The sequence below is a fragment of the Marmota monax genome, unplaced genomic scaffold (genome assembly GCF_021218885.2).
Source record: "Marmota monax isolate L192 unplaced genomic scaffold, Marmota_monax_Labrador192_F-V1.1 WCK01_AAM20220418_F8-fsc00148, whole genome shotgun sequence".
Classification (NCBI taxonomy): domain Eukaryota; kingdom Metazoa; phylum Chordata; class Mammalia; order Rodentia; family Sciuridae; genus Marmota; species Marmota monax.
The window spans coordinates 4,235,891-4,263,028 of NW_026693034.1; the positions used below are offsets into that span (position 1 = coordinate 4,235,891).

A 27,138-nucleotide genomic window follows, 5' to 3' on the forward strand; every position below is an offset into this window, starting at 1 on the left:
TAGGCCTTATCCACTTGAGGTCATGGAGTTCATGTTCATACTTTCTCTTTGTCAGTCTGAGTACATTCTGGCACTGGTGTGCTGGCACCATGCCATCCTGAGCAGTGACACAGCCTTGTATCTTTTTCTTCCTGTTTGACTGTCATATCTTTCATAATTAACCCAATTCATTGTTTACCATTTTATTTCCAGGAAGGGCCAAGCTGTCTGTAGTTTAGTGGAAAGTGGTCTGCGTATGTGGGTTCCATGTATGCTTGTGCATTAGAAAGTTCTCTTGAGTGTGAAATTTAATATAATAATTAAATTATGCTCTATGTTCATTCTGGAGACACTGGTGTTCCTCCGCCATTTGACTTCATCCATTTCCTGGTAAAAACTACCTTGGAAATCTGATGGTAGTTGCAGATGTTTCCCCCCAAAAAACTCTAGTATTGTATGATTTCAGTGGTTTCACAGACCCTGGATACCCATCTGGATATTTCCCAGGATATTCACTTGAGGTCATGGACTGTGGTCTCTGGGAGGGTCTGCTCTGACACTTAATTTCTGTCCTGTGTGGCCCATTTTCTCATGAGCAGCAGGACTTGACAGAGTCCCTTGTTACTTGCTTGCATCAGATCTTAATATATCAGCCAAAGTTCAGATTTCTGCAATAGGTTGCCTAAGTTTTTTTTTATTGTGTTTTTTAACAGCCCTTTTGGAATGTAATTTATATATCTCTTATGGTATATAAATCTGTTTAAAATGTACAATCCAGTGGGTTTTAGTATATTTACTAAGTTGTGCAGCCCACCATAATCTAATTTTAAAATGTTTCATCATCCCCCAAAGTAACCCTAAGTCCATTAGCAGTCACTCCCTGTTTCCTCCCAACAGCCCTGCATCACCACTAATCTACTTTCTGCTTCTATAGATTTGCTGTCTGGACATTTGAGATAAATGGAATCCTGTGTCTGGCTTCTTTCATTTAGAATGTTTTCATGGTTCATCCCTGCTGTAGCATGTATCAGTACTTCACTTATTTTTATTACTGAAGTGTTGTATGGATATATGATTTTGTTTATCTGTTGCTGGACATTTGGGTTGTTTCCATCTAGGGGCTATTGTAAATAGTGCTGCCTTGAACATTTGTGCACAAGTTCCTGTGTGAATGTATGTTTTCATTTCTCTTGAGTAGACCTGCAGAAGTGGACTTCTTTGTTTTGCCCACTTGTGAGCATAACTGTACTGTAGCTTCCTGGAGTGGGAAGTATGCATTTTAAAATGGAAGGACACTGCCTCACTGCCCTTAGCAAAGGTAGTGTTTATGTGCGTGTTGCCAGGGTGTGAACTGGCCTGCTTCCTCACACCCCTCCCAGGTTAGGCATCACCATGTGATTTCCTACTCACACTCTGAAGTTTGTAAAGTCCATTTGCCTTCATTATTTACAATTCTCCAGTCCATGGAAGTGGAACTCTTTTTTTCATGTACTCATTTGCTGTCTTTTCCTTTTTTTAGGTAACTGCCTGTTTGTTTTCTTTGCCTGCTTTTTTGTTGGGTTATTTGTCTTATAGATTTAAAGCAATAAGCCATTTGTTGTGGTTGGCAAATACTTTTTTCTGGGGTGTCATTTGCTTTTTCACCTTGTTTACTTATGTCTGTCTTCACCATTCCAAGGCATGACTCAGTCTGGTCCTGTAAGGCTCCACCACCAGAACATCCTCCCACTCCTGTTAAGACTTTTCTCAGCATTGTCCTCCAGTACCTTGGTGCCATGTTTTACAGTGAATTCTCTATCCACCTGCAGATTTTTTGATTTACAAAGTCTTCCACTTTCATTTCATGCCTGGAAAAAACATTTTTCCTGTGTCCTTCTTTGTTTAGAGGGTTTTAGTAAAGCACTGAGGGATCAAGATGAGCTTTTAACCCACTTGAATCAAAGTGTGGAATATGATATGTCAAGAAATTTGTAATGTTTTGAACAACCCACAATAAAAAATTAAAAAAAAAAAAGATGAGCTTTTATTTGAAACTCAGGTAGGAAAAAAAAATAGTTAATGTGTTCATCTAGGTGGTAGGCAGATGGAGGTTTATTTCATTTTACTCTTATGAATGTTTATCGCTAAAGAGTTTTCCTGCCTTCATTCCTCATTTTAAAAATTCTGAAAGAAATATCCTCTACTTTATTTCATAAAAATTTCAGAAAAATCATTTCAAAATCATAGTTGGATGAGAAGATGAGCAGACACCCCGACCCAGAGATCCTCTCCCTCTGTGTTTCTTTGAGATAACTGACTACATTACTTCCTCTTCTTTTTTCAAGATTTTATTAATGGAAATTTCCATACAAAAGTTGAAAGTACTTTCCAGCAAACACCCATCTATCCTCAGTTTAGACTGCGTTGGTGGCAGTTTGTCACTAGTCCTATCAGCACAGGCCATTATCCAACTCATTCAGTGTGTGTGCGCTTCAGAGTGCATCACAGACACCATCACAGTACCCAAGCACTGCCTCGCTCCTTGTACCAAGTGGAGTTCAGTGTTTTCTTGGGTTTTTTTTTTTTTTTTTTTTTCCCTTAAAAAAGTAAAGTTTACACACAATAGTATGCTCAAATCTTAAGCAAACATTCTGAGTTTTGACACACACCCACACCTTGGTAAGCCCTCTTGAAGTTTACCATCTCCAAAAGGCACCATTCAGACTCCCTCCCGGTAGAGTTCTGCTCCTTTCTGCCCCCAGAAGCTACCAGTGTTTTTTCTACCACTTCAGCTTTATCTATCCTTGAACCTCATACAGAATGTACCATCTACTCTTTCATTGACATTTCTTTTGCTCAGCATAAGTGTTTTTGAGATCTGTTGATATTTTTGCATGTCTCAGGTGCTTGGTATATGAATATATATTCTCTGATGGACATCTGGGCTCTTCCCAGTTCAACTTACTATGAATAAAGCTGTTAGGAACATTCTTGTACAAGTTTTTTGGGGCATATGTTTTCATTTATCTTGGGTGAATGTCTTACTGGAATTGTTGAGTAGATAAAGTATTCAGTTTTATAGAACTACCAGACCTTTCACCCAAGTGGGTATCATCATCTGTATTCCTATCTATGCTGAGAGACCGGTTTCTGTGCCCACTAACATTTGGTGTTGTATCACTGTTTGATTTTAGTCTTTCTTATATGTGTGCATACGTGCCAGGGTTGGAACCCAGGGCCTGCTGTGTGCTAAGCATGCACTCTATCAGTGAGTGCACCCCACTCCTCATTGTGATTTTACTTTGAATTTCCCTGGTGACTAATGATGTTGAACACTTGGTGTGTTTGTTGTCCATTTGCATATGTTTTTTGAAACCCCCTATTTAGATTTGGTTGTTGCTTTATTGAGTTGGGAGATAAAGATCCTTCATTCAAAATGATTTGTGACTCTTTTTTCTAGCTTAGTTTGCCTGTTTTCTTAATTTTATTGGCTTTGTAATAGATCTTTTACATTTTGATTTTTCTTTATTTTCTTTTTTTTTTTTTTTTTAAGGTTTTTGCTTTCTGTGTCCTATGTAGGAAACCTTTGCCTACCCTCAAGTTATGAAGCTCTTTTTTTACATGCACTTTGAAAGTTCTATAGTTGGAATTGTGCATGGAGAGTTTTCTTTTATGTTTAGGTCAGTGAGATCCATCTGAAATTAATTTCTGTGTGTGTCATGAGGTATAAATCAAGGTTAAATTCCTTATGGATTCCTATTGCGTCATTTGTGGAAAAGATTTTTCTTTTCTTGTGGGATCACTTGGGACCTATATTACAGTCCTGTAAGTGTGGTACTATTTGGGGGCGTTTTATTTTCTTCCATTGGTTTATTTGTTAATCTTTGTTCTTTTTCAACTTAGTCTTATGTGTTCTAGATCTAGATTATTTTGCCTTTCCATACAGAATTTTAAAGTAGCTTTCAATGTCTACAGAATGCTAAGGATGGCGTTAAACACAGAAATCATTTTGAGGAGAATTGATATCTTAACAATATTGAGTTTCCAGTCAATGAGCCTGTTATATTTTCTCATCATTTAGCTCTTCGTCTTAGTAATGTATTGTACGTTTTGGTATGGAAGTATTGCATCATTTATTAAATTTATTTCTAATAATTTACAGTTAGGTAGTATTGCAGATGCAATTTTTATTTCATTTCCAGTTGTTTAATGCTAGCTCATAAAAATATACTCTATTTTTGTAAAAAAAAAAAAATTCTTTCTCTGTGGTGCTGGGGATTAACCCAGGATCTTGTGCATGCTAAGTAAGCCCTCCCACTAAGTTACACCCCCAGATTCATTTTGTTTTTTAATTTTGCATCCTGTGATTTTGTTTATTTGATTTATTAATTTTAATGGTTGCTTTGTAGTTTCCTTTTTTTTCTTATTTTTTTTATTGGTTATTCAAAACATTACAAAGCTCTTGACATATCATATTTCATACATTCGATTCAAGTGGGTTATGAACTCCCATTTTTACCCCAAATACAGATTGCAGAATCACATCGATTACACATCCACATTGTAGTTTCCTTAAGGTTGTACCCCTACCCCCGACCACACACACCCCCATCCCCTTTCTCTACTATCTCCCTTGGATTTTCATGAGATTCCTCCACTTTTCTTTTCCTTTTTCCTCTCTAGCTCCATATAAGGGTCTTAACTTAATTCACTTAACATAATATTCTCAAATTCCATCCATTTTCCTGCAAATGACATAATTTTATTCTTTTTTATGACTGAATAAAACTCCATTGTGTTTATGTACCATGTTTTCTTTATTCATTCATCCACTGATGGACACCTATACTAGTTCCATAATTTGGCTATTGAGAATTGTGCTGCTATAAACATGGTATAGCATGTATCACTATAGTATGATGACTTAATTCTTCAGGATAAATGTTGTAAAGGTGTTCAGCTGGGCCATAGAGTGGTTCCTAGCCTTTTTTGAGGAAAGGAACCTCCATACTGATTTCCACAGTAGTTGTAATAATTTACAGTCACACAAACAGTTAAAAGAGTTCCTTTTTCTCCACATCCTCTCCAGCATTTATTATTTTTTATATTTTTGATGACTGTCATTCTGCTTGGAGTGAGACAAAATCTTAGTGTAGTTTTGATTTGCATTTCTCTAATGGCTAAAGATGTTGAACATTTTTTCATATAATTGTTGGCCATTAGTATTTCTTCTTTTGAGAAGAATCTGGTTGGTTCATTTGCCCATTTAGTTATCAGATTTTTGGGGGTTTTGGTGTTGTTTTTTGTTTTCTGGTGCTAGGGATTAATCTCAGGGGCACTCAACCACTGAGCCACACCCCCAGCCCTGTTTTGTATTTTATTTAGAGACAAGGTCTCACTGAGTTGCTTAGTGCCTCACCATTGCTGACGCTGACTTTGAACTTGCCATCCTTGCACCATTGCGCCCAGCTAAGTTTTTTGAGTTCTCTATGTATTCTGGATATTATCCTGTCAGAAGATCAACAAAGATTTTTCTCCCATTCTGTAGGTTCTCTTTTCACTTTTGCATTGCTGGGGAATTGGACCCAGGGCCTCACAAATCTTAGGTGTACAAAAGCTTTTTAACTTAATGCCATTTCATTTATTAACTTCTGGTAATATTTCTTCGGCTTTAGGGGTCCTATTGAGAAAGTCTTTGCCTGTGCTTATGTTTTGGAGTATTGTGGTATCTTCCTTTTTTTGGTAGTGGGGATTGAACTCAGGGGCACTTGACCACTGAGCCACATCCCCAACCCTGTTTTGTATTTTATTTAGAGACAGGGCATCACTGAGTTGCTTAGTGCCTCAGCCTCCTGAGCTTCTGGGATTACAGGTGTGCACCACACACCCAGTATCTTCCTTTTGATCCGTGTACCTTTTTATTCTTGTCCTATTGCAATGTGCAAGACTCCCAGTAGAAAGCAAGGAGAGGGCATCCTGCCTTATACCCGGTCTCACAGAAAAGAATTCAGTGTTTTTACCATTAATCATAACATTAGTGTTTCTTTCTATTCTTAGAGTTTTACTGTGAGTGAGCAATTGAATTTTGTCCCACTTCTGCTGCATCTGTTGAGTTGATATGATTTTTCTCTGGATGATTGGATTTTAATTTATTACTACAACCTCAAGTGGACACTTGCCCATGCCTGCTGGTGGCCCTGGGTTGTTCTGATAACTGTGTCTGCTACTCCCCGCTGAGGTGATCATCTCAGGCCACCTTTACTTGGAAAACCTCCCACCTTTGTGTCCTCAGAGCCAGTAAAAATACATGATCCAGAGAGGAGCTAGTGCTTCCGCAGAGAGTCCCTTCTCCTTTCTTCTCCAGGTGACCACCCACCTATATCTGGTCCCATCTCCTCTCCTTCCCTCTGTTCAGCTGTGAAAAGGGGATTCCCATTGTATTAAAACCAATCCTTCTGCTAAATCCCTTCACCTTCCAGTTTATTCAGAGATTTGGTCCCTCCGTTACCTTGTTTTTACTGCAGCGTCTATCAGTGTGTTCAGTAGCTCCTCTAGACAAACTTCCCTTGACCATACCTGTCCCTCCATTCCCTCCCCACATTTCTGCTTCTGCACAGCATAACTTCTCCAGGGGCTGCCTGTGCTCTTTTTCCATTTTTGCACTGCTGTCATTTCAGCTTTCATGGGCACATGCCCATCAGAGGACTCGGGTTTTTCACCACTTTGTCTTTGAGAGTGACTGAAAAGCCCCATGAGTTTGGCTTACAAACAAACTTTAGCAAGAGGCAGGATCACAAATACAGAATCTGAATTGTGAGGATCATCTGAATTTGGAACTGAGCTCTTTCTCTCCTGATATAATTTAAGGGACTAGTGAATTTAAATAAAATTTACTCTTAATTAAAAACCAGGGTTTGGGCTGGGGATTTGGCTTAAGCGGTAGCGCGCTCGCCTGGCATGCGCGCGGCCCAGGTTCGATCCTCAGCACCACATACAAACAAAGATGTTGTGTCTGCCGAAAACTAAAAAGCAAATATTAAAAAATTCTCTCTCTCTCTCTCTCTTAAAAAAAAGGGGGGGGGGAAGCTTTATTAAAAAAAAAAAAACAGGGTTTATATAGAACAGGGTAGGGTTTCCTATAATCTGTCCTAGTCCTAACATTCATAAAGCTGGAAGTCTGACTGTTAGTTCACCATTGAGGAAATTGATTCCTGGCCTCACAGCTGGTTACAGTGGAGCCAAAAGCAAGAATCTAATTTTTACACTGATTTTCCTGAGCCTCCTCCCCAGGTCACTGTTGAATCCCCAGTATCTACCAAGACATCCAGCAGTGGCACTTGGTCTCTAAAATTTTTTTTTTTTTTTTTTTTTTAGTTTTAGTTTTAGGTTGGCACAATGTCTTTATTTTATATTTATGTGGTGCTGAGGATTGAACCCAGGGCCTCACAATGTTAGGCAAGCGCTCCGCCATGGAGCCCCAGTCCAGCCACGTGGCCAGTACAAATAATAGAGTGAAAGCAGCTAACATCACCAAAAGCAGTTTTGCTAATTAAATGCCACAGATTAGCCCATTTTTAGAGGTGATGCAGTTTAGGGATTTTTTTTAAATGTTTATTTTTTTAGTTGTAGTAGGACACAGTACCTTTATTTATTTTTATGTGGTGCTGAGGATCAAACCCAGGGTCCTGCATGTGCTAGGCGAGCTCTCTACCACTGAGCCCCAGCCCCAAGCCCCTAAGAGATTGTTTTTCAAAATGCTTTGAAGAGTTTGAAAATAGCCACAGTCAGTCCCAAGGTCCACTTTCTGCCATTCACCCAGTATCTAAGGAGCTGCTTCACTGCATTGGACAATGTTAGACCTGCACTCAGCCAGTCCTCTGGTCCTTACCTGTCGGCCCAGCCGGGAGCTCTGTTCCTTAATGCTCTTAGGACTGGTAAACACTGGAAGCAAGGTCATGGACATAGTTAAGTGTAGCCAACCTGTGAAACTCCAAAGAGAGTAAGCTGTAAGAAGGAAGAGTCCAAAAGGGATGGCTGGTAGCAATGGAGGCCCTCAGCCCAGCCCATGCCGCTGCTGCCTTAGAGCAAATGCAAAGGTTGTGGCCTGCTGGGGCCGCCCCTGGAGACCTGTCTTCCTGACCCTCCTAATACCTTACCTTCCCAGCAACTTATTGTCATGACTAGCATCCCTGCTGGTTTCCTGAGGGAGAGAAGAGGCCAGTCACCAAACCTGAGCCTCTGGTCCTCAGAGATTCTTTGTGCTGCAGATAATTGGCATCTGCATCTGTCTCTTCTGAGTTTGTCTGGTCTAGTGGCTGGATGCTGCTGTACATCAGGCCCTTGGGAAGGTCCAGCCTCCAGGAGCCAGCAGGGTCGCGTCTGCTCTGCCCTTCCTTGCAAGTCAGATCCTGGCAGAGTTAGCACCTTCTGTGGCTGCAGCCAGGCAGAGACGTCATAGGCTGTACCTCTGCACCCCAGATTCATAGCTCTGGGCTCTCCCCAGTGGTGGCAGTCCTTTGGGTTTGATCTTAGGAAGAAAGGTTTTCTTACTGCTGTAGGAAAGAAGTAAATATGTTCTGTATGTCAGCTGGCTAGGTAAAAGCAACCATGAATCAACTATTAAAGAGCTCAGAATTGTGTACTTGAATTTACTGCCCATTTATTCTGAGTAATGTCAAACCCTTACTTTTTGTTGTTGTTGTTGTTTTTACAAATATGTGCTATGCCACTTTGGATATGTCTGGCTCTTTAGCTAACATCCAGTATGTTAGTGCCTAAGCTAGTGCTCAGCACATTTGACTGTTAAATTCATGTTGAAATGATTGATATTATGTGCTTTCTTAGAAATATTAATGTTCGGGCTGGGGATGTGGCTCAAGCGGTAGTGCACTCGCCTGGCATGCGCGGGGTGCTGAGTTCGATCCCCAACACCACATAAAAAAATAAAAAATAAAGATATTGTATCCACCTAAAAAAAAAAAAAACTAAACTAAAACATTTAAAAAAAGAGAGAGCGATACTAATGTTCCTTGACTTAACAACAGGATTACCTCTCCACAAAGCCAGCCTAAGTTGAAAATACCAGCCATTGAGACCACATGACTACATCTGACATACTGAACATTGAACTAAGCAACATAGCATCCTATAGGGGTGGTTCTTTCCTCTCATGATCATAGAACTGACTAGAAGCTGCAGCTTGCTGTTGATGCTCAGCATCACAACAAAATATATTACATGTCACTAATCCAGGGAAAGATCCAAACTCAAGATTTAGAAGTGTAGGTTCTCCCAACTGCTGGTCACTTTTGCACCATTGTAAAGTTGAAAAACATAAGATAAACCATTTTAAAGTTAACAGCCATCCCTAAGCCAGGCACATTGGCACATGCCTCTATTCACAGCAACTCAGGAGGCTGATTTCAGGAAGATTGCAATTTTGAGGCCAACTAATGAGACCTTGTCTCAAAATAAAAAGGGTTAGGGAGGCTGGGGTTGTGGCTCAGTGGTAGAGCGCTCGCCTAGCACGGGTGAGGCACTGGGTTTGACCCTCAGCACCACATGAAAATAAAGACTTGTGTCCACCTAAAACTAAAACAAAATATTTAAAAGAATTTTAAAAGTGCTAGAAATGTAGCTCTGTGGTAGCTGTACCACACCCCTGAGTTCAGTCCTCCATATGAAAAAAAGAAAAGAAAAATCCTCTATGGTTTGTGTCTTAATGAGGTGGGCCCTCTTTCAGTTGATCTTATAGTTTGGTTTTCTAAACTAACTAGTATGTTTTTAAGTCACACCATTGACATCCAGCAACAGAATGCTTTTAAATAATTCTGTAATTTGCCTTTTGTGTGAATTTTCACATAGGGGCATGGTCCTCACATATAGTGACAGCATTTCCCTGGCTCCAGATGATCAGAACGCCACTCCACCCACCCCCACTGTCTTGTGCAGCTCTACCTCATGGGCCACTTCGCTGTGCATTTGTTTAAGAGCAGGTTTTGCCTGTTTACTTGGAGAAATATACATCTATGTGTTTGTTTCTTTCCTGATGGCAGCTGACACTGAAGATGTGTGCATCGTAGAGAGATTGTTCTCAAGCAGCCTAGTGGCCATCGTCAGTCTCAAGGCTCCCAGGAAGCTAAAGGTTTGCCACTTTAAGAAGGGGACCGAGATCTGCAACTACAGCTACTCTAACACCATCCTGGCTGTGAAGCTCAACAGGCAGGTGAGAGAGTCAGAACCGCAAGAGTGCTTCCAGCATGGCCTGGCCCGTGGCCCTCCTCCCATGTTGTATGGACGCATCTTCACTCTACCAGACGCATTGCTGTGTGCGCTCATTTCACCAGCTTTGCTCAGACTGTCCCATTTATGACATACACCCTTGTTTAGCCAGAGATGTCATAGTCTTTATTTACCTATTACCTTCTTTTGCTTTTTAAATGTTAGTTCTTAATAAAGCAGCATAGGCCATAAAATGCTTAGCATTTTTCGTTTACAGCAGCCTGTGTGCTCTGCAGGGAAAGCTGACTCAGCAGCCAGTTACAGAGTACGCTTCATAACTAGTAGCTAGATTTTGACATGTGACTGGATAAAATAATTAACTGACAAAAATTGGTTAAACTAGGAAATTATATATTATATATATATAGATGTTAGATATTATATCAATATCTTGAACATTTTTTAACTGAAGACATAAAAATGTTACCTTCACCTTGAATGAAATTTATATTTTTTAAAAGTCTTTAGGCTTTTTTTTTTGTCTTTCCCATGCCTCATTCAGAATTGTTTTTTTAAAGCAATGCCTTTGCCAAATCTCTCTAAAGCTCGCTTCACTTAGCTGTAGTTCATCAGTTTGTGATCCTAAACCAAATCACCTTCATTAGGATTCCCAGAAAGTTGCCTCTGGGCACCACCTGACTGGTGGTAGAAAGCCAGCTGTATTCTCTGAGCTTCAGGCCTCAGTCTACATAGTGTTCTAGAAGGAATTGAGAGCATCTTAGTTGAAGAGTCAGTTAAATGGGTTCTGGGTGTTTCTTCACATTTGGTTTTCTCTGGTTTTTCTAGAGGCTCATCGTGTGCCTGGAAGAGTCTCTCTATATACACAACATTCGGGACATGAAGGTTCTGCACACTATCAGGGAGACCCCCCCAAACCCTGCAGGTAAATTGCTTTGTGAGGAGAGAATCCTATTTTTCTCATTTTGCCTTTAAAAGATAGTTTAATGTTCATGAGGCAGATTTTTTTTTTTCTCTTTATAGGTTGCACAGATGGGACAGGTTTAAAAAGTATCCATCTTAAACCAGGCTACATTATACAGTCTTGTGACTGTATAAGCTCATTGGTTTGATTAACTTTCAATTCTGAGGTTACTGATCATTTTCAACCAATGTCCTTTAATCTGTATATAATACTGGTATCAAGATGGTGGCGTGGGGGTATAGAACTTTTAAAAGATCCATTAGGTTTATCAGAACTAATTTTTATTTCTAAAATGCCAAGTCTAATGTTAAGTAAATGCTAAATTATATCTGACAACCAAGAAGGAACTCTCAGGTTTGACCTGCATTTGTTATCTGCATTACTCACAGGCTTGTGTGCACTGTCAATAAACAACGACAATTGCTACTTGGCATATCCAGGGAGTGCAACCATCGGAGAGGTTCAGGTCTTCGACACCATTAACTTGGTGAGGTTCCTTTTGTGCTTGGATAACCCCTTAAAATGTGTCTTTTCCTAAACGTGCTTGCCCTGGCATGTGCGGCCTCCGGACCCCATCAGCACAGCAGCAGTCTTCACTCTCTACCCTCGTGTTAAAGCAGGATTTATTAAACCTGCCCCTGTGCTCTCACAGGTGCTGAGCTCCTGGCAGTGTGCGTGTCTGAAGGAATGTAAGGAACTTGTGGATGAATTATTCTGTTTCGTGAAAGTCTGAGCAGTGTTTCTGTAGGTCCCATCCCCAGATAGTCAAGGGGACTTGGTATTTGTGTTGACCATAATGGTGGTTTGGTGATAGCCATTGGCATTTCTGCCTGATGGCTAAGTGATAGCACAGGGGCAGGGGCTCTTGGCACATGGCAGTCAAGTTTAATTGGTTTCCCCTTTTCAGAGAGCTGCAAATATGATCCCAGCTCATGACAGCCCTTTAGCAGCACTGGCTTTTGACGCAAGTGGAACCAAACTTGCTACGGCTTCTGAGAAGGTATGTCTGCTGCAGCAGGTAGAAAACCAGCTTGAAGGCTCAGTAGGCCTTCAGTTATTTTCACACAGCCAGTTTTCAAACATTTCTTCATATCAACCAACTCACAGAGAAACAAGGTACTAACAAACCCATAGTCAGCTGTCAGTGTGCTTCTGCGAAGTAAGTGACACACACAGTGTTAGGCAACTTTCTATCACTGTGACAAAATATCTGAGATAAATAACTTACGAAGAGGAAAGGAATTTCAGAGGTTTCAGTCTGTTCTTGGCTGAGGTGTTGGCAGAACATCATGGCAGGAAGCCTGTAACAGAACCTGTGGCAGAGAATAACTGCTCCCTTCCTGGAGGCCAGGAAGCAGAGAGAAGATGGGGCCAGGGTCACTGTGTCCCCTTTAAGATCCCCAGTGTTCTAACTTCCTCACACTAGGCCCCACCTTCTAAGGTTTCACCATCTCCCACCACCACCATTAGCTGGTGACCAAGCCTTCAACACATGGCCTTTGGAACACATTTAAGATTCAAACCTTAACCCTCTGCCACTGTCTGACAAGAGTGTTAACACATTTGTGGTAGAAAATAATGTGCCATGAAGATGCTTATCCCAGGATCTTCAAATTAAGCAACTAATATATCCTATGATAGAGAACTTGGAAAATAATGAAAAGTATAAAAAATCAGACACAATTCTGTTATCTGGTTGATCTGAATGCATTTCAAACACTTTTAGTGGCTGTACAGTATTTGATTGTGATTTACTTAAACATCACCCTTTGGGGGACATTGTTTCTAATATGTTGCTATTATAAGTAGTAGTATATTTAAATCATGTATTTTGTATGTATATATTATATATTTACTTGTCAATGGATCTTTATGTGTTTATATGTGGTGTTGATCGAACCCTGTGCATCTCACATGCTAGGCAAGTGGTCTATCACTGAGCCACGACCTTAGCCTCAAGTCATGTATAATCTTTTATGCGTATTTTTGTAATATAATCCATTAGCATCTCTCTTTTTTTTTAAGTTGTTGGTGGACTTTTAATTTATTTATTTATATGTGGTGCTGAGAATCAAACCCAGTGCCTCACACATGCTAGGCAAGTGCTCTACCACTGAGCTACAGCCCCAGCCCCTTTTATGTGTATTTTTAATATTAAAAGATTCCAGTAATAATCAGGTGCAGGGTGCACGCCTATAATACAGCAGTTTGCGAGGCTGAGGCAGGAAGATCAAAGAGTTCAAAGCCAGCCTCAGCAACGGCAAAGCGCTAAGTAACTCAGCAAGATCCTGTTTCTAATAAAATACAAAATAGGGCTGGGGTTATGGCTCAGTGGTCAAGTGCCCCTGAGTTCAATCCCCTGTACCCCCAAAAAATGATTCCAGTAATATTGCTGGGTTATAAGGATATAGACTTTTGGAGTTTGGTGGGGGGTTTGTTACTGTTTTGGGTTAACTGGGTCAGGAGGCACTGGGATTGTTTAATTTTGTTTTTTCTTTCTTTTGAGATGAATTCTCACTTTGTGGGCCAGGCTGGCCTCCATCTCCTAGATTCAAGTGATTCTCCTGCCTCAGCATCTCCAGTAGCTGGGACTGTGGGATATGCCACCATTCCTGGCTGCCCTTTTTTTTTTTTTTTTTAAGTGAGCATGTAATTTATTTGACTTTCAAAGTTCATTTAAGACATGTTCAATATGGATTTTTACTGGGGCTTAACCCTGTTGCCTGCTGGGACTTTGCAACAGGGTCTAGTACACTTAGCACTGAATAAATACTTTATTGAATGAATACAATTCCAACCAAAATGTATTCACAGATGCTTTGTAATCAGATTCAAAGACCTGTCTCATCAGACTAATGACAAACACAGTAAAGGTAGGTAGGTTAGTTTAATAGGAATGGCTGGTTCTATACAGCACTTATGTTTTTTAGTCCACAGTTCATTACTAGATGATAGAGTGTATCTAATACATCTCTATGGAGCTGGGAAATAAATTTCTAGAAAGGATTTTACCCCATCATTTATACCCTCCCCAGTTCTACTCTAAAGAGATAAAGCCAGTGATTGCCTCACAAGAGCTCATGACTAATGTTGCTTTGTGATCAAAATCTGTATTTCCAATCCATTATGAGCTCTAAGACAAGATTCAGACATTCCTGAAGAGTGCACTTGTGAGCACATGTACTGCCTTCAAAACCATCTTGTCTCATGTCAGGCACAGTGGTGCACTCCTTTAATCACAGTGACTTGGGAGGCTGAGACAGGAGGTTCACAAGTTTGAGGCTAGCCTCAGCAACTTAGCAAGGCCTTAAGCAACTTAGGGATACCCTTTCTCAAAATAAAAAGGGCTGGGAATGTAGCTCAGTGGTAAAGCACCCCTGGGCTCAATCCCCAGTCCCCCCTCCCAAAACAAAACTGTCCTTCTCACAAGAATCAGATCAGAGACTTTCTATATTCATGTAGAAAATGTCATGAGAATTCCCTTGTCTTCAGCAGCAAAGTTTATAGCCACACCATTCCTCCAAAGCCTTTGCACAGCTGGTAGGTGGGTTAGAGTCTGTAACCAAAGATGCTTGTTGCACATCAGTCCCATGAGCCAGCAAGTCAGTAGTGATCAGAACACAGCCTGACCCAAGTAAGACTCCCCATGGTGGATCTCTTCCTGGTCCACATCACCATGCTGCAAATTAACAAACCTTAATTCAAGAGCCACCAGTCGAGTCCATTTTTGTTAATTTTATCAACATGTATGAGACCCAGTAGCCCTGGCTGCTGCAGGGGGGACAGACAAGTATGGTTAAGAAATAGTTTTATTTTGAGCAGGACTAACGACAACAGGTGTGGCCTTTCTAAAGCCCATCTGTGCATAGGTCATAGTGGCCAGCTGGGGCCTTCAGCCCCTCTAATTCCACCTCCTCATTCTCTTTCTGGTTTACCCTGCTGCCTCTTGTCCCTTTGTTGTTCCTCTTTGCCTCAATGCTTGTCCTCCTGTCTGCCTCGTAGAGATGAATTTGCTCTCCTGTCTCTCTGAGCAGCAGTTCAGAAACAAGACATTTTCTCTTCTGAATTCTTTCTCCTCAAACTTCTCATGGATTTTTTTTTTTTTAATTAATTCATTTCCTGTTTGATCCCCTCACTTCAGCAAGGTAAATATTTCTCATTTTATACCAAGGGCTCACAGAAGTTAAGTAATGTGTCCAGGGGTTGACCAGCTGAGCAGAGGAGAGGTTGAGCTTTTACTCCTGATTTTGCTTCTAAAATTTTGCAAGGCTGTCCCAACATCACTGTCTCTTTCTTCTCCCTTGGGAGTGTAAAAATGAAATTGTTATCCATTGATCAGCCGGAATCTTATAATAGTTTAGAATTTCAAGACTAGTGAAAATAGAATAACACCACACACATACACACACACATACACACACACATAAATGTAAAACAAAGGCTTTGTTTGTGATTAGACAGATTCCTCTTGTCTGTGGGCCAAGAACAACTAGGCCTTCCCAACCCTCCTATGTTCCAGAGACATGTGACTTAATCTTGCTTTCAAGGAACTTTCTATTTCATGGTCTCAACACCTTGTCACTATTATAACAGCCAGATATGCCATCAAAAATTAAGTGTGACCAGTGGTGTGTGCCTCCAATCCCATCCACAAAGGAGACTGAGGCAGGAGGATGATAAGTTAAAGACCAGCTCAGCAACTTAGTGAGACCCTGTCTCAAAAAAAAAGTAAAAAGGGTTCATGGGGCTGGGGTTGTAGCTCAGTGGTTCAGTGCTTGCCTCACATGTGTGAGGCACCGGGTTCAATCCTCAGCACCACATAGAAAAAAAAACGAGATATTGTGTCCATCTACAAATAAAATAAATAAATAAATGAAAGGTTTTGTGAAGTAGCTCAGTTAGTTCCTAATACAAACATATATACACACACACCTCAAAAGTTTAGGGTGTGATGGACAAAAGGACAAAGGCTTTGCCTTTATTATTTTTGTATACGTGTGCATAAACCATTTTATCCCTCTAATTTTCAAGAATTACAAACCCAGCTGGTATCCTTGCATCTAGAGTGAATGCATATGTTAAGTAACCTTTTCTCAAATGAACCTGTTACCTGAGTGCTGATGGTGGCATGGCATCCCCTTGAGTAGATGGACCAGAAGTTATGTAAACACCTGCAGATTTTTTTTTAAACCGTTCATGAGCATGTGAGATATCCTTAACAATTATCGTATTGAACAATCTGAAGCTTCTAAAATTTGTCTGATATGAGATGGGAGGGTGAATAATTCTTCCTACCCCACAAATTTGAAGTGCCACCTGTGTGAAGGCTTCTGTTCTGTCCCAGCAGTGTTTCTCTTTACACCATTTCATGCCATCACTCTATAGCATTGGTTCAGTAGCCACCTGCTTTTTCCTCTTTCCTTGGCTCTCTTTCCACTGTTCTCACAACTATTTACATATTTCATTTTGAAGCAGAGAAATGCTGTAGCTCACCAATATTTGGGTTTTTTGTTTTGTTTTGTTTTTTTGTATTCTTGGGAAGAGTTTTAATGTAAGTCTTACCATTTTCTAAATCTGGGCTTTTCCTTTTAAGGAAATTAAATAAGGTTTCCAGCTAATGAGTTGTTTTGATCTGTAATTCAGAGTGGCAGGAAAGTTGCTCATTGGGTGCTGGACCCTCATCAGCCCTTGGATTTAAGCAGTGCTTCCCCACGTGCAAGCCCTGGCTCTAGGGTTTTATTTCTAATAGTTCAAACTTTAAATGAGTATTAATACTCCATGTTTGGCTTCAGGGTTATTAGTGTATATAATAGTAATAAAGTAGGAAATGTGTGATGAGAAATAAAACAGGAGAATTTCTGATATGCTTATAGCAGAAAATGTGACAGTGGTGTGTATAGGCCCCCTGGGAACTCGGGTGCAGTGGAGAGGGCATCAAGGCTCCCTCCTGGCCCACACAGAGCTGTTGCTGAAAATGGACCACAAGGTTCACTTGTAGTCTGGTGTGTAAGAAATAGAAAAAGACTATTTTTAACCCAGCTAAAATTCTTTTTTCTGTTTTTCTTTCCCTATCCCAGGGGACCGTGATTAGGGTGTTTTCCATTCCAGAGGGACAAAAACTCTTTGAGTTCCGGAGAGGAGTTAAAAGGTAAAATATATAAATCCTCCAAGTCAACTCTGGAGGTTTCATTGGATTTCAGTTTCTATCATCATTGACCAAACAGGTGTAAACTTAAACATCAGAGAAATTCCAGTTAAATATGGAAGAATTTTCTACCCACCTGGATCAGCAGTTCAGATATGGAGGTCAGTCTCCTCGTGGACCGTAAAGAACATTATTGTGGAAGCAGACTACGTTTCCGTGTGTCTATGATCCCACCTAATGGAGAATGAGAACCAGAGAGCCTGAGGGCTTGGAAAAACTCGCATGACCAGGAAGGGCCTGGGGCCTGTGGCCACCCATCCTGTTCCAAGGTGCCGGACAGCAGCCTCACCTACTGAGCACGTGTTCTCAGCCTTCAGAGCCCTCATGCCCAGCTCGTCTTCCCCACAGCAGGTGGCCTTGGCTCTTCTAAAACCCCTGAGTCACTGTGTTTGGAGTCCCTTGGCTGTCTCACCAGGCCATGCACTTGGTGCTCCCTCCCTGTAGCTGCTTTAGAAGCAGATGCGCCTCTCCACCTGTGGGAGCCTAGCATCCTACTCAGGTCATTTGGCCATTGCCGCAGCTGGTTTTGGCAGCATTACTTGGCCCCTGGGTCCCCACTTCTCCCTCTCTGGTGGGAATGTGGTAAATGGTATCAGCCTCCCCAGGGCTTCCCAGTAACCAGGAGCCATGTTTTCGAAGAGAGTGTTCAGTAGTTCCTGACTGCACTCCAGGCCGCATGTCTCTGGGGACCTGGGTAGTCTGCAGTCACTTCCCTCTCCTCAGAATGCCCCCACCCATGGAACAGACTCACTGTTCCCCTTTTGAAAGGCAAAGCCCAAATTCCAGTGCTAGGAACTACTTCCTTGGTTGTCTACTCCTCATTTCCCTTAGTCTTCCTCATATCACACCTTTCTAGGTGTTTCTCTGTGTGATCCTGCCTCATTTCCCTATGTCTAGTTTCTGGTGGAGCTTTTTCCCACCCATGCTATAAACCCCACCCCCTCCCTAAGCTTTGCCATCGTGTGCTGCTGAGCCCAAGTCTGGACATGGAGCCCAGCCTCTCCTGAAATGGACCTGTTTCCCCTGCACCTCAGGCAGCAGGCCAGAATGTGCCTGTCTGCTCACATTCCTCAAATTCCTTGTCATGGTAAATGGTCCAGATGATCCCCAGGGCCCAGCCAGAGACTCTTGACTTTCCTCCTCCCTCCCATCTCACGCTTCCAGACAGCTCCTGCCTATCACTCCTCCCCCTGAGTCTTTCCTTCCCCCAAATGATCCCACCCCTGGTTCACATCACCTAGACCCCATTCACTCCGGGTTTGGCTGCTGATGTGAATATAATACAGCCACCATTCACCTAAAACCTTCACTGCTCCTGGAGCATTCAGCACACTCATGGAGCCCACGGGCCTTCCAGGATCTCGCCCCCCATCCTCCCTTACCTTTCTCTCACTGTCCCTCACATTCCCCTTTTCCAGCCTTGCTGCATGTTTAGGTTCTCAGTGGAGCAAATCTCTCTCTTCCAGGGGTTGGGGGTCTTGCACGTGCTGCTCCCTGTAACGGCTGACTTGTGAACTCTTGGATCTGAGCTGGGGTCCCCCTCCCTCAAGGTGGCCTTTCTTTGCCCCTTACATGAGCAGCTGCACTGCTGTACCTTGCCAGCCCTGTAGGTAGAGACCATTTCTGCTTTGTTCACCCCCCAGAGCTTAAGTATGATGCCAGTTACGTTGTAAGCACTCCATGAATGTGAAGAATTGTAGAAAATCCACCCCTTAAAATTATTCAGGGGTAACAGAAACTTTATTTCTAATGTTATGAGAAAATTCCTATTTTTTATTTAATGTTTTGAGATTTTATTTTATTTCATTTTTGCTGGAGTGTTAAAAATCTTAATTTTAAATTGCGTTTTCTTTTACTAACTTCAGTGTTACGGATTTATCCTAATTCAGCTAAAAATGTTTAATACAATCCTGATTCCCTTCATTGTTTGTATTCACAAAGAAGATGGACTGTTGAAGGATGTATTAAAGAATGTTTTCTTGCTGGCTACATTTTTCCTTCAAAGTTTTGAAAAATTGCTGGAGAGAAATAAAAAGGCATCAGTGACCTCAGTGTGCCCATGATGGGGGCTTTGCTCCATCCCTCAGTTAGGAACGCCTGGAGACACGGGCTTGCCCCCGTGTTGCCACCTCTCACGTGCTTGCTGTCTCCCCAGGTGTGTGAGCATCTGCTCGTTGGCCTTCAGCATGGACGGCATGTTCCTCTCTGCATCCAGCAACACTGAGACAGTGCACATCTTCAAACTCGAGACTGTGAAAGAAAAGTGAGTCGCATAAATAACATTTCTTTTTCTCTTCCGAGTGTTTTTTTGGGAGGGCAGTGCTGAGGATGAAACCCTGGGCTCGTGCCCGCTAAGCACACGCTCTGCCACGGACTTACACCCCCAGATCCCTCATTTGTTTTTTAAAAAATATAAAACACTCTGTCCCCACTTGTTGACTGGATGAGAGTAGCACAGAACCATCCTGCTTTTGGCAGCATCTTCCAGTCCACACCACAGCCAGCCTAAGTCCAGGCCCAGCAGTACAAAAAGTTGTCCCTGTCCCACTGATATTATTATGTGGAAAACACACAGGAGAGTGAGGTCAGACCGAGGATCCAGATGGGTGTCTCCTGATAAGTACCTGTGTCCCCTCTCTACACCCTTGTAGACAAAAGCAGCTAGAATTAGACTGCCTCTGGGATGACCACCATGTCTCTAACATACCCAGAGGTCAGGAGGCGAGGGGGTGGTTTCCATCTTTATAGCAGTTGGCTTAAATTCTGTTGATGTGGTGAATGTGCATGAAGGGGTTTTTGTTTGTTTAGTCTACACGCCTGTAATCTGGTGACTGGGGAAGCTGAGGCAAGAGGATCACAAGTCCGAGGCCAACCTTGGCAACTTAGCAAGACCCTGTCTTAATTCCCAGCGTTGCTGGTCAATTCCAGCACTGGGGGGGATAAACCCCACTCGTGGCAGTGTTTACTGGACTATGACTGAGTCACAGGAGTACTTAAGACACCTTGAAAACACACAAGATGAACAGCCACCAAATGGGCTACAAGAAAGTGACTTGAGGTTCACACTGAAGGTTTCTGTACATTCCTGCTACAAGGATCCAGAATGGGGTCCTGATTAGATAACGTGGCTGCTCCTGCTTGACTGAGCAGCCCCTGACCCCCCCTGAGGACACTCCTCAGGGTCCCCAGGCCTGGGCCGTAGTTTGTTGTCCACAGCCCTTTTGTGAAGAGTGGAGGATTTCTCATTCTGGTTTCAGGCTGTGTGTGTGAGTGGGACATGGCCAACTCAGAACCAGCCTCACGTGTCTAGTGCTGTTTCCTTCCAGGCCTCCAGAGGAGCCCACCACCTGGACTGGCTACTTTGGGAAGGTGCTCATGGCATCCACCAGCTACCTGCCCTCTCAAGTGACAGAAATGTTCAACCAGGGCAGAGCCTTTGCCACCGTCCGCCTGCCATTCTGTGGCCATAAGAACATCTGCTCATTAGCCACGTGAGTGGGGATGGGCACTGCCTCCCTAGCCCTCTGCCTGTGTGTGCATCCCAACAGGGTGCTGTGTCCCAGTGCTCATTACTAGCTGCAGAGGTGGCGTGTGGCCCTTTGTTTGGTTTGGTTTCATCAGGAGCTGCACAGAGGGAATAGCCACAGACTACTCTGATGCAGACACACAACTTGAATGGCTTTCTCTGAGGTTCCTGTTCCAAAAACATTTCTTCTTTTCCATCTTCGTTGAGTGTTTAGTGTTGATTACGTCATGCTGAAGGGATTTGCTGGTGCTCAGGCCTTTGGGATCATAAAAACAGCAGCGTCACAGTGGGAGGTGTCATGTGGCTTCAGAGCACAGCTTCAAGCACACTCTCCTGAGTTATGTTGGGACTGTCCGCAGCATGGCTTCATGGGAAGGCTTGTTTAGAAAATTCAGCAGGAGCAGACTACAGCTCTGTGAATCTTTTAAACATTATTTTCCATCCTTGTTATCAGACTAGCATAGTCTCTAAAGCTCTCAGAAAACATCACCCTTAACAATCAGAAACCAGGGCCTGATCCTGTTCTGCTGTTTCTTGGATTCTTTACACATTCACCCTCAGGCCATGCTTGACCCTGCCATGCTGAGTCCCAGGAAGACAGCATGGTCTTGGTCCTCTTCTGCGTAGGGGCCAGCTCAAGTGCAGGAGGCTTGGTCTGTGCTATGTGGTGGGCAGGCAGCTAATTGGAGATGTGTTTTGTGAGAATCATGCTCCTAGAATTGGACTGATTTTTATTCTCACTAGAATTCAGAAGATTCCTCGGTTGTTGGTGGGAGCTTCTGACGGCTACTTGTATATGTACAACCTGGACCCCCAGGAAGGTGGCGAGTGCGCCCTGATGCGACAGCACAGGTGAGGCTGCTCCAACCTGCCACTGCCTACCTCTCCCTAGTGGCAAGTAGGTTTGTACGTTTCCTCCAGTCCAGTGGCGTGAAATACAGATTCCAGCATGTTGGGTTGTGCTGCCCGCTGAGGTGCTCCTGTTCCCGGGTTAAACTGATTTTGCTCCAGGGTAGGGAGTCATGGCTGCTGGTTGGGGCACCTCCTGCTGGGGTGCGGCTGCATTTGCTTGCAAACCGGACATCTAGGCCTCTCCTAAGGGTGTGGGGACTTTGTGTCTGAAAAGCAAGAAAGGCCACAACATGGGGTCCCAAATGCCTAGCATCTGCTATGGGATGCCTACGGGCCCTGTCTCCATTAACTGGGAGAGAGTGCAGTTTGATTTCCTGTTTTCCTTTGGGGGAGTGTCCTAATAATGTTATTGTAACACATTTACAGACAGGTAGAAGTGGGATGTGGAGGCAGGGGGAGGTATTTAGGATTGAACCAGGGGCACTCCACTTCTGAGCTACATCCCCATCCCCCCCCCTTTTTTTTGTTTTGTTTTGTTTTGTTTTTGTTTTGTTTTGTTGTTTTGTTTTGTTTTGTTTATTTATTTTGAGACACGGTCTTGCTAAATTGCCCTGGCTGGCTTCAAATTTGAAATCCTCCTTCCTCAGCCTGGGATGACAGGCGTGTCCCACCGTGCCTAGCAGAAATTATTTTTTTTAACGTGAATTCTGTTGATGATCATCTGGCTTAAAAGTTAAATATGCTCGCCCCATATAAAAATCCAGTAAAACATCCACCAGCGTGGGGCGGGGGTATTCAAAATCGCCATGGCATCAGGAATGCGTGGTGCTCCATCTAGGGAGTGGCCTGCTGCCCCCTCGCTACAGGTCTGGCGCCTCAGGCCCAGCTGTGCTGTGACCGCACTCGTCCATCTTGGAAGCGTTGAGTTTGTCCTGGTCGTTCCCTTTTCTCCAGGCTGGATGGCAGCATGGAGACGACCAGCGAAATTGTAGACTCTGCCTCCCACGACTGCCCCTTAGTAACTCAGACGTATGGCGCAGCAGCCGCAAAAGGTGCCTACGTGCCCTCGTCTCCAACAAGACTTGGTAAGGGGCAGGACGCAAACCTAGAAGGTAATTTGTGCGGTGGTTCCTTGGGGGCAGGGGTTGGTTCTTGCACACTGTGCTTTCACCAGCGTTGCCCGCTTCCTGCTTGCCACCTGGAAAAGGAAGGCTTGTTTCTTGCTAGGCGAGTTTTTGTGTACTGGTGTTCCCAGGTCCTAGCAAGATTGAATTTATTTTCTTCATTTTTGCAAAGAAAATAACTAGCAGAGCCCAGGTGACTCTGGGTGCACATGTGTCGTGCCCCAGTTTGCAGCCCCTCAGGAGAGCACTGCCAGGTGTTTGTCCTGGATCCTTGTCCCACCTGAGTGATCACTTGGCAGATTTCACATGGACTCCTTTGCATCAGTGGCCTGTAAGGGCAGAGATGGGAAGGACACTGTCAGGCCATATTTAAGGCTCCCCCTGGCTGCAGCAGCTGGTCAGTCAGTACACAGACAGCTGAGGTCACTGGCAAGACCCTTTCTCTCGGTATGAGCTGACTTCCTCGAAGTCCAAGGGGACTCAAGTGGGAGACCTGGGGCTTCGTTCACACATGAGGTCGTACGTGCTCACCGTAACCCCTTGGAATGTCCTTTCAGTTACATAAAACGCTGAATGTCTCTCGGTGTTGTTTTTGAACATCTTGTGTAACCAGTGTGAGAATCATTTTTGCTCTCCATTCAGTAGAGAAAATCTGCAGCTGTTCTGGAAGCTCTCACTTTGCAGGCCTTATTTGGACATTGATGAATTTTGGAAAATAAGCAGCTTTATCTTTGAGCTGCCTAAAGCTTCAAAAAAGCAGTTAAGATTCAGAAGTTCTCGGAGTGGGCTGTACTTCAGATACATGGCAAAGTTTCCAAAGCTCAGTCTCTGGTTGGTTTCAGTGGGGTCTGTAGTTTGTCCCTACCCACTGAGTTGGACCTCCTTGTCTCTTTGCAGCCTACTCAGACGACCTAGGTGCCGTGGGTGGAGCATGTCTTGAGGACGAAGCCAGTGCTCTGCGCCTGGATGAAGACAGTGAGCATCCTCCCATGATTCTTCGGACTGACTGAACTTGACCTGTGAATTCTGACCCTAGGAGCAGAGAACACAGGCTTTACAGAGGACTTTATGCATTGCTGCTATGAACTTTGACCTGAATTGAGGGAGGATGGCAGAGACTTTTTAAAAAAACAAAGGGCGGGGTGGTTGTAGTGATAGTCTAACTCCAAACTGTTGGGAAAATACACTGTTTTCACTTCAGTGGCTTTTAATCCTGCTTATGAATTTTAGCTTTTTGGTTTCTTTTTTTTTTTTTTTTTTTTCTTTTCTTTTTTTGCCAAAATTAACTGTTTGGTGAAGCCCTCGAAGTCTCCTTGCTTTGCATGCATGATGTGCCAAGCCCGGCGTAGGAGAGCTAGAAGCCACTTTATAACAAACTGCAGTTGTCTGGTGTTTACTGTCTGTGCATAGCGATGGGCGTGGCAAGCGAGGAAGGCGTGACGTCTGCAGAATGGTTCTGGTTGTCAAGGCTGCTCCTGCCGAGACAGGTCCTAGTGCTGCCCACCTGGGGTCCACTGGGGTGCTGGCCAACATCAGCCTTGGACAGGAATCCTCTAGCCCTGCAGCCCCACCTAGACCATTTCCCTCCACTTTATTTTATTAATTAAATTTTTTCCAAATTGGATCATTCTGGGATTTCCTCCATGGTGGACTTTGTTTCTGACCTTGTTCTCTCTGTGAATACTGGAGGAGAGAGAGGTTCTCTCTGTTAAAACCTTCCTTCCTGACAGCAGGTGGACCTGACAGCATGCCTGGGCTGCCTGGAGCCACGGGAAGTGAGTTCAGATGTGTCATTAAATTCTCTCTTCTCCTCCTTTACTCCTGTCAAATAACTGTGACTTTTTTTTTTTTTTTTTTTTTTTTAAGGAGAGTTTGTAGCTGCTCATGCCCAAGAAAGCACAAACATAAAATGCAGTGGGTATTTGGTTGTCCTTGTATTTGGGCTTCATTGTCAGAGGGGTCTTCCCCTCAAAGAAGTGCGTTAGAGGCAGGAGGCAGTGGCTGTGGACACTCCTTGCCCAGGATGACGTGTGCCTTTTCTGTTTCAGTCCTTCACAGCAGTCGTTCAGCAGAGTGGTAAGAGGCTGTGGTCACGAGCTGCAGCATTTGCCTAGCCTCCCTTTTCATTTTTACAGAATTAAAACAACCTCAGATACCTCAAACTCTGCATTCTAAACAGAGGCCCAGAGCAGTTAAAATTTTGAGGGCACTTAAGTGGAGTCGGCGGCACGGAATATGGTTTTAGGGCCTGTGGAGTGAGGAGCATTAAGGATGTAGGTAAAAGCACAGAAATACTGCATCACCAGCCTGTGGAGCTGCCCAGGTCTTAGGACAGCAGGGACCAGAGGCACCATCTTGAGGCGGTCGAGCCATGGTGGTGCTAGGTGAACAACGTGGCAGGAACTGCCAGCCACGTTGACCCACTCAAGGCAAGCACCCCTGGTGTTCCTGGAGTTGTTTACAGAGTGGGTAGCTCTGAGGAAATCCTAAATGCCAGTGTCCCGGAGCCAGTTCTGGCTGCAGCAGAAATCTCTGGGGGAGCTGGTTGGTCAGCCACACAGAGTGTGATTTTATTAAGAGGTGAGAGTTGGGCATGTGGTGAACTTTTCCTTAAAATCCTTGCCCGTCTATCCTGGACCCTTGACAAAATGGGACTCCCAGCTGTGCAGCCTGGTGTCATGAGTGCGTGGAAGGGCCTTAGCAGGACAGGCTTTCCCTGCACCCAGTCTCGTGGTCACCTGGAGGGTTTCTCAAGGTCTCTCCAGGACAAGCCATTGGTTCTGTCCCTTAGAGGCAGGCACACAGGCCAGGGTGAGTGCTCATGGGAAGATATTGTCAAAGGTATGTAGGATTGATTTGGAAACCTAAGCTGGGTTTCCTGGAACCAAAAAGAACTGCCTTTTGGGCTCTATGTCACCATTATTTGGTGCCTGCTATTGACTTTTATGCTCGTAGGGATTGGGAACCTGCAGTCTGTTTTACCTGGTTTCTTTCACCTTTCTTTAGGATTGGTAGTCCTAGGAGAGGCTGGGAATGGACTTCCATCTTGGCCTCAGTTGGCTCCACTGTTCTGGGACCCCTGACCCCCACCAGGGCTGGCAGGTGCTTTTCTTCCCAGAGCACAGAACACTTTGCCTGCCTGGGTTGGATCTGGCCTGTGCACCCCAGAGAGGGAGGACTGGGGTTCTCCAGAACAAAAAGGATTCACATCTTCTGCTGACTGCTGGGAGAGACTTGTCCGCCCTCCGATTTTCCTTTGCCTCATTTCCATGAGCCCCTTTTTCTCCGTCATGAAACGAAGTCCCCAAGTCTCTGTAGGCCTTGGGTGGGCCTGATAGAAGGGGTGGGGAGAGGAGGAAATGGGAGTGAGGAGGTCATCAGTGGAGCTCTCACGACCACACCAGGAGCCAAGCTGTGAGGGGCTCTGACCCTCAGAACACTCAGACTCAACTGGACTCTGAACCACACACAAGTGTGTTAATTTTTAAATATCTTCCCAAACTTCAGAAAAGATTACAGGGGTGGGTACTGGAAACAAAACCCAGAAACTTACTTCATGGATTCGCATAGATTGGGACCAAATATTTTGTATTTTCTAAAATAATGGAACCAAGAGTCGGATTGAACCTGGAGTCAGGAAGAACTGGGTTCAGTCGCAATCCTGCCACCTTCCTAGCAATGCCAGAGGCAGAGAGCGCTGAGCCCTGGGGCTGGACTGTATGTAGGAACGACCCCTACCTCACAGGGTTGTTGTGAGGTATCATGTGACTGCGTGTCCTGCAGGCGCCCAGCATGGTGCCTGGCCGATGCCTGGCGCCCAATAAATGCTCAAACTGAAACATCTTTGGAAGTGAAACGCATGTTTTTTGTTCAGCTCCACTTTCTGGCTTTTCGAGCTTCATGGGAGGAGGTGGGAAGGAGACAGTTCTTGTTGGTGACTTTGTGGGCAGCCTGGGTGCCTGCCTTCCCTGCTCCTTCAGACCAAGAATAAAGAGCAGACAGCATGGGTGGTCTGGGGGACAGTGACTTGGGAGACACCACTGAGTCTTGCAAAGCACAATTTGGGCTGGAGCTACCACCTAGAGCAGACCGGCCCTGCCCCTAGGGCCCAGGAACTGCATGGCTGCCACTGCCTGCCAGGGAGGGGTGTTGGGGACCTCCACATCCTCATCTCCTCCCCACAGCCAGCAGTGGCCCACGTGGAAGAAGCTGAAATGCTTTTGGTCATGGCCCAACACAAGAAAATGGGACTATTGGGGATGGGAAATGT

The 27,138-nt window shown here is 43.9% G+C and overlaps 1 protein-coding gene across 7 annotated transcripts in view; it reads left to right on the forward strand.

The window, feature by feature from the left end:
- The window catches only part of Wipi2 (WD repeat domain, phosphoinositide interacting 2), a 38,528-nt gene extending 11,817 nt beyond the window's left edge, over window positions 1-26,711 (forward strand). For 4 of the 7 annotated variants that reach the window (XM_046453738.2, XM_046453740.2, XM_058582459.1 and 1 more), the window contains 10 exons: window positions 10,014-10,183; window positions 11,026-11,122; window positions 11,551-11,648; window positions 12,069-12,161; window positions 17,239-17,309; window positions 19,522-19,629; window positions 20,693-20,857; window positions 21,637-21,744; window positions 22,699-22,856; window positions 23,766-26,711. In XM_046453738.2, the coding sequence (XP_046309694.1) occupies window positions 10,014-10,183; window positions 11,026-11,122; window positions 11,551-11,648; window positions 12,069-12,161; window positions 17,239-17,309; window positions 19,522-19,629; window positions 20,693-20,857; window positions 21,637-21,744; window positions 22,699-22,856; window positions 23,766-23,878 (1,181 nt within the window). In that variant the 3' untranslated portion in view covers window positions 23,879-26,711. The remainder of the gene's footprint in view (window positions 1-10,013; window positions 10,184-11,025; window positions 11,123-11,550; window positions 11,649-12,068; window positions 12,162-17,238; window positions 17,310-19,521; window positions 19,630-20,692; window positions 20,858-21,636; window positions 21,745-22,698; window positions 22,857-23,765) is intronic. The other 3 variants (XM_046453739.2, XM_046453741.2, XM_046453743.2) reach the window with 2 other exon arrangements.
- Window positions 26,712-27,138: the final 427 nt, after the last annotated feature.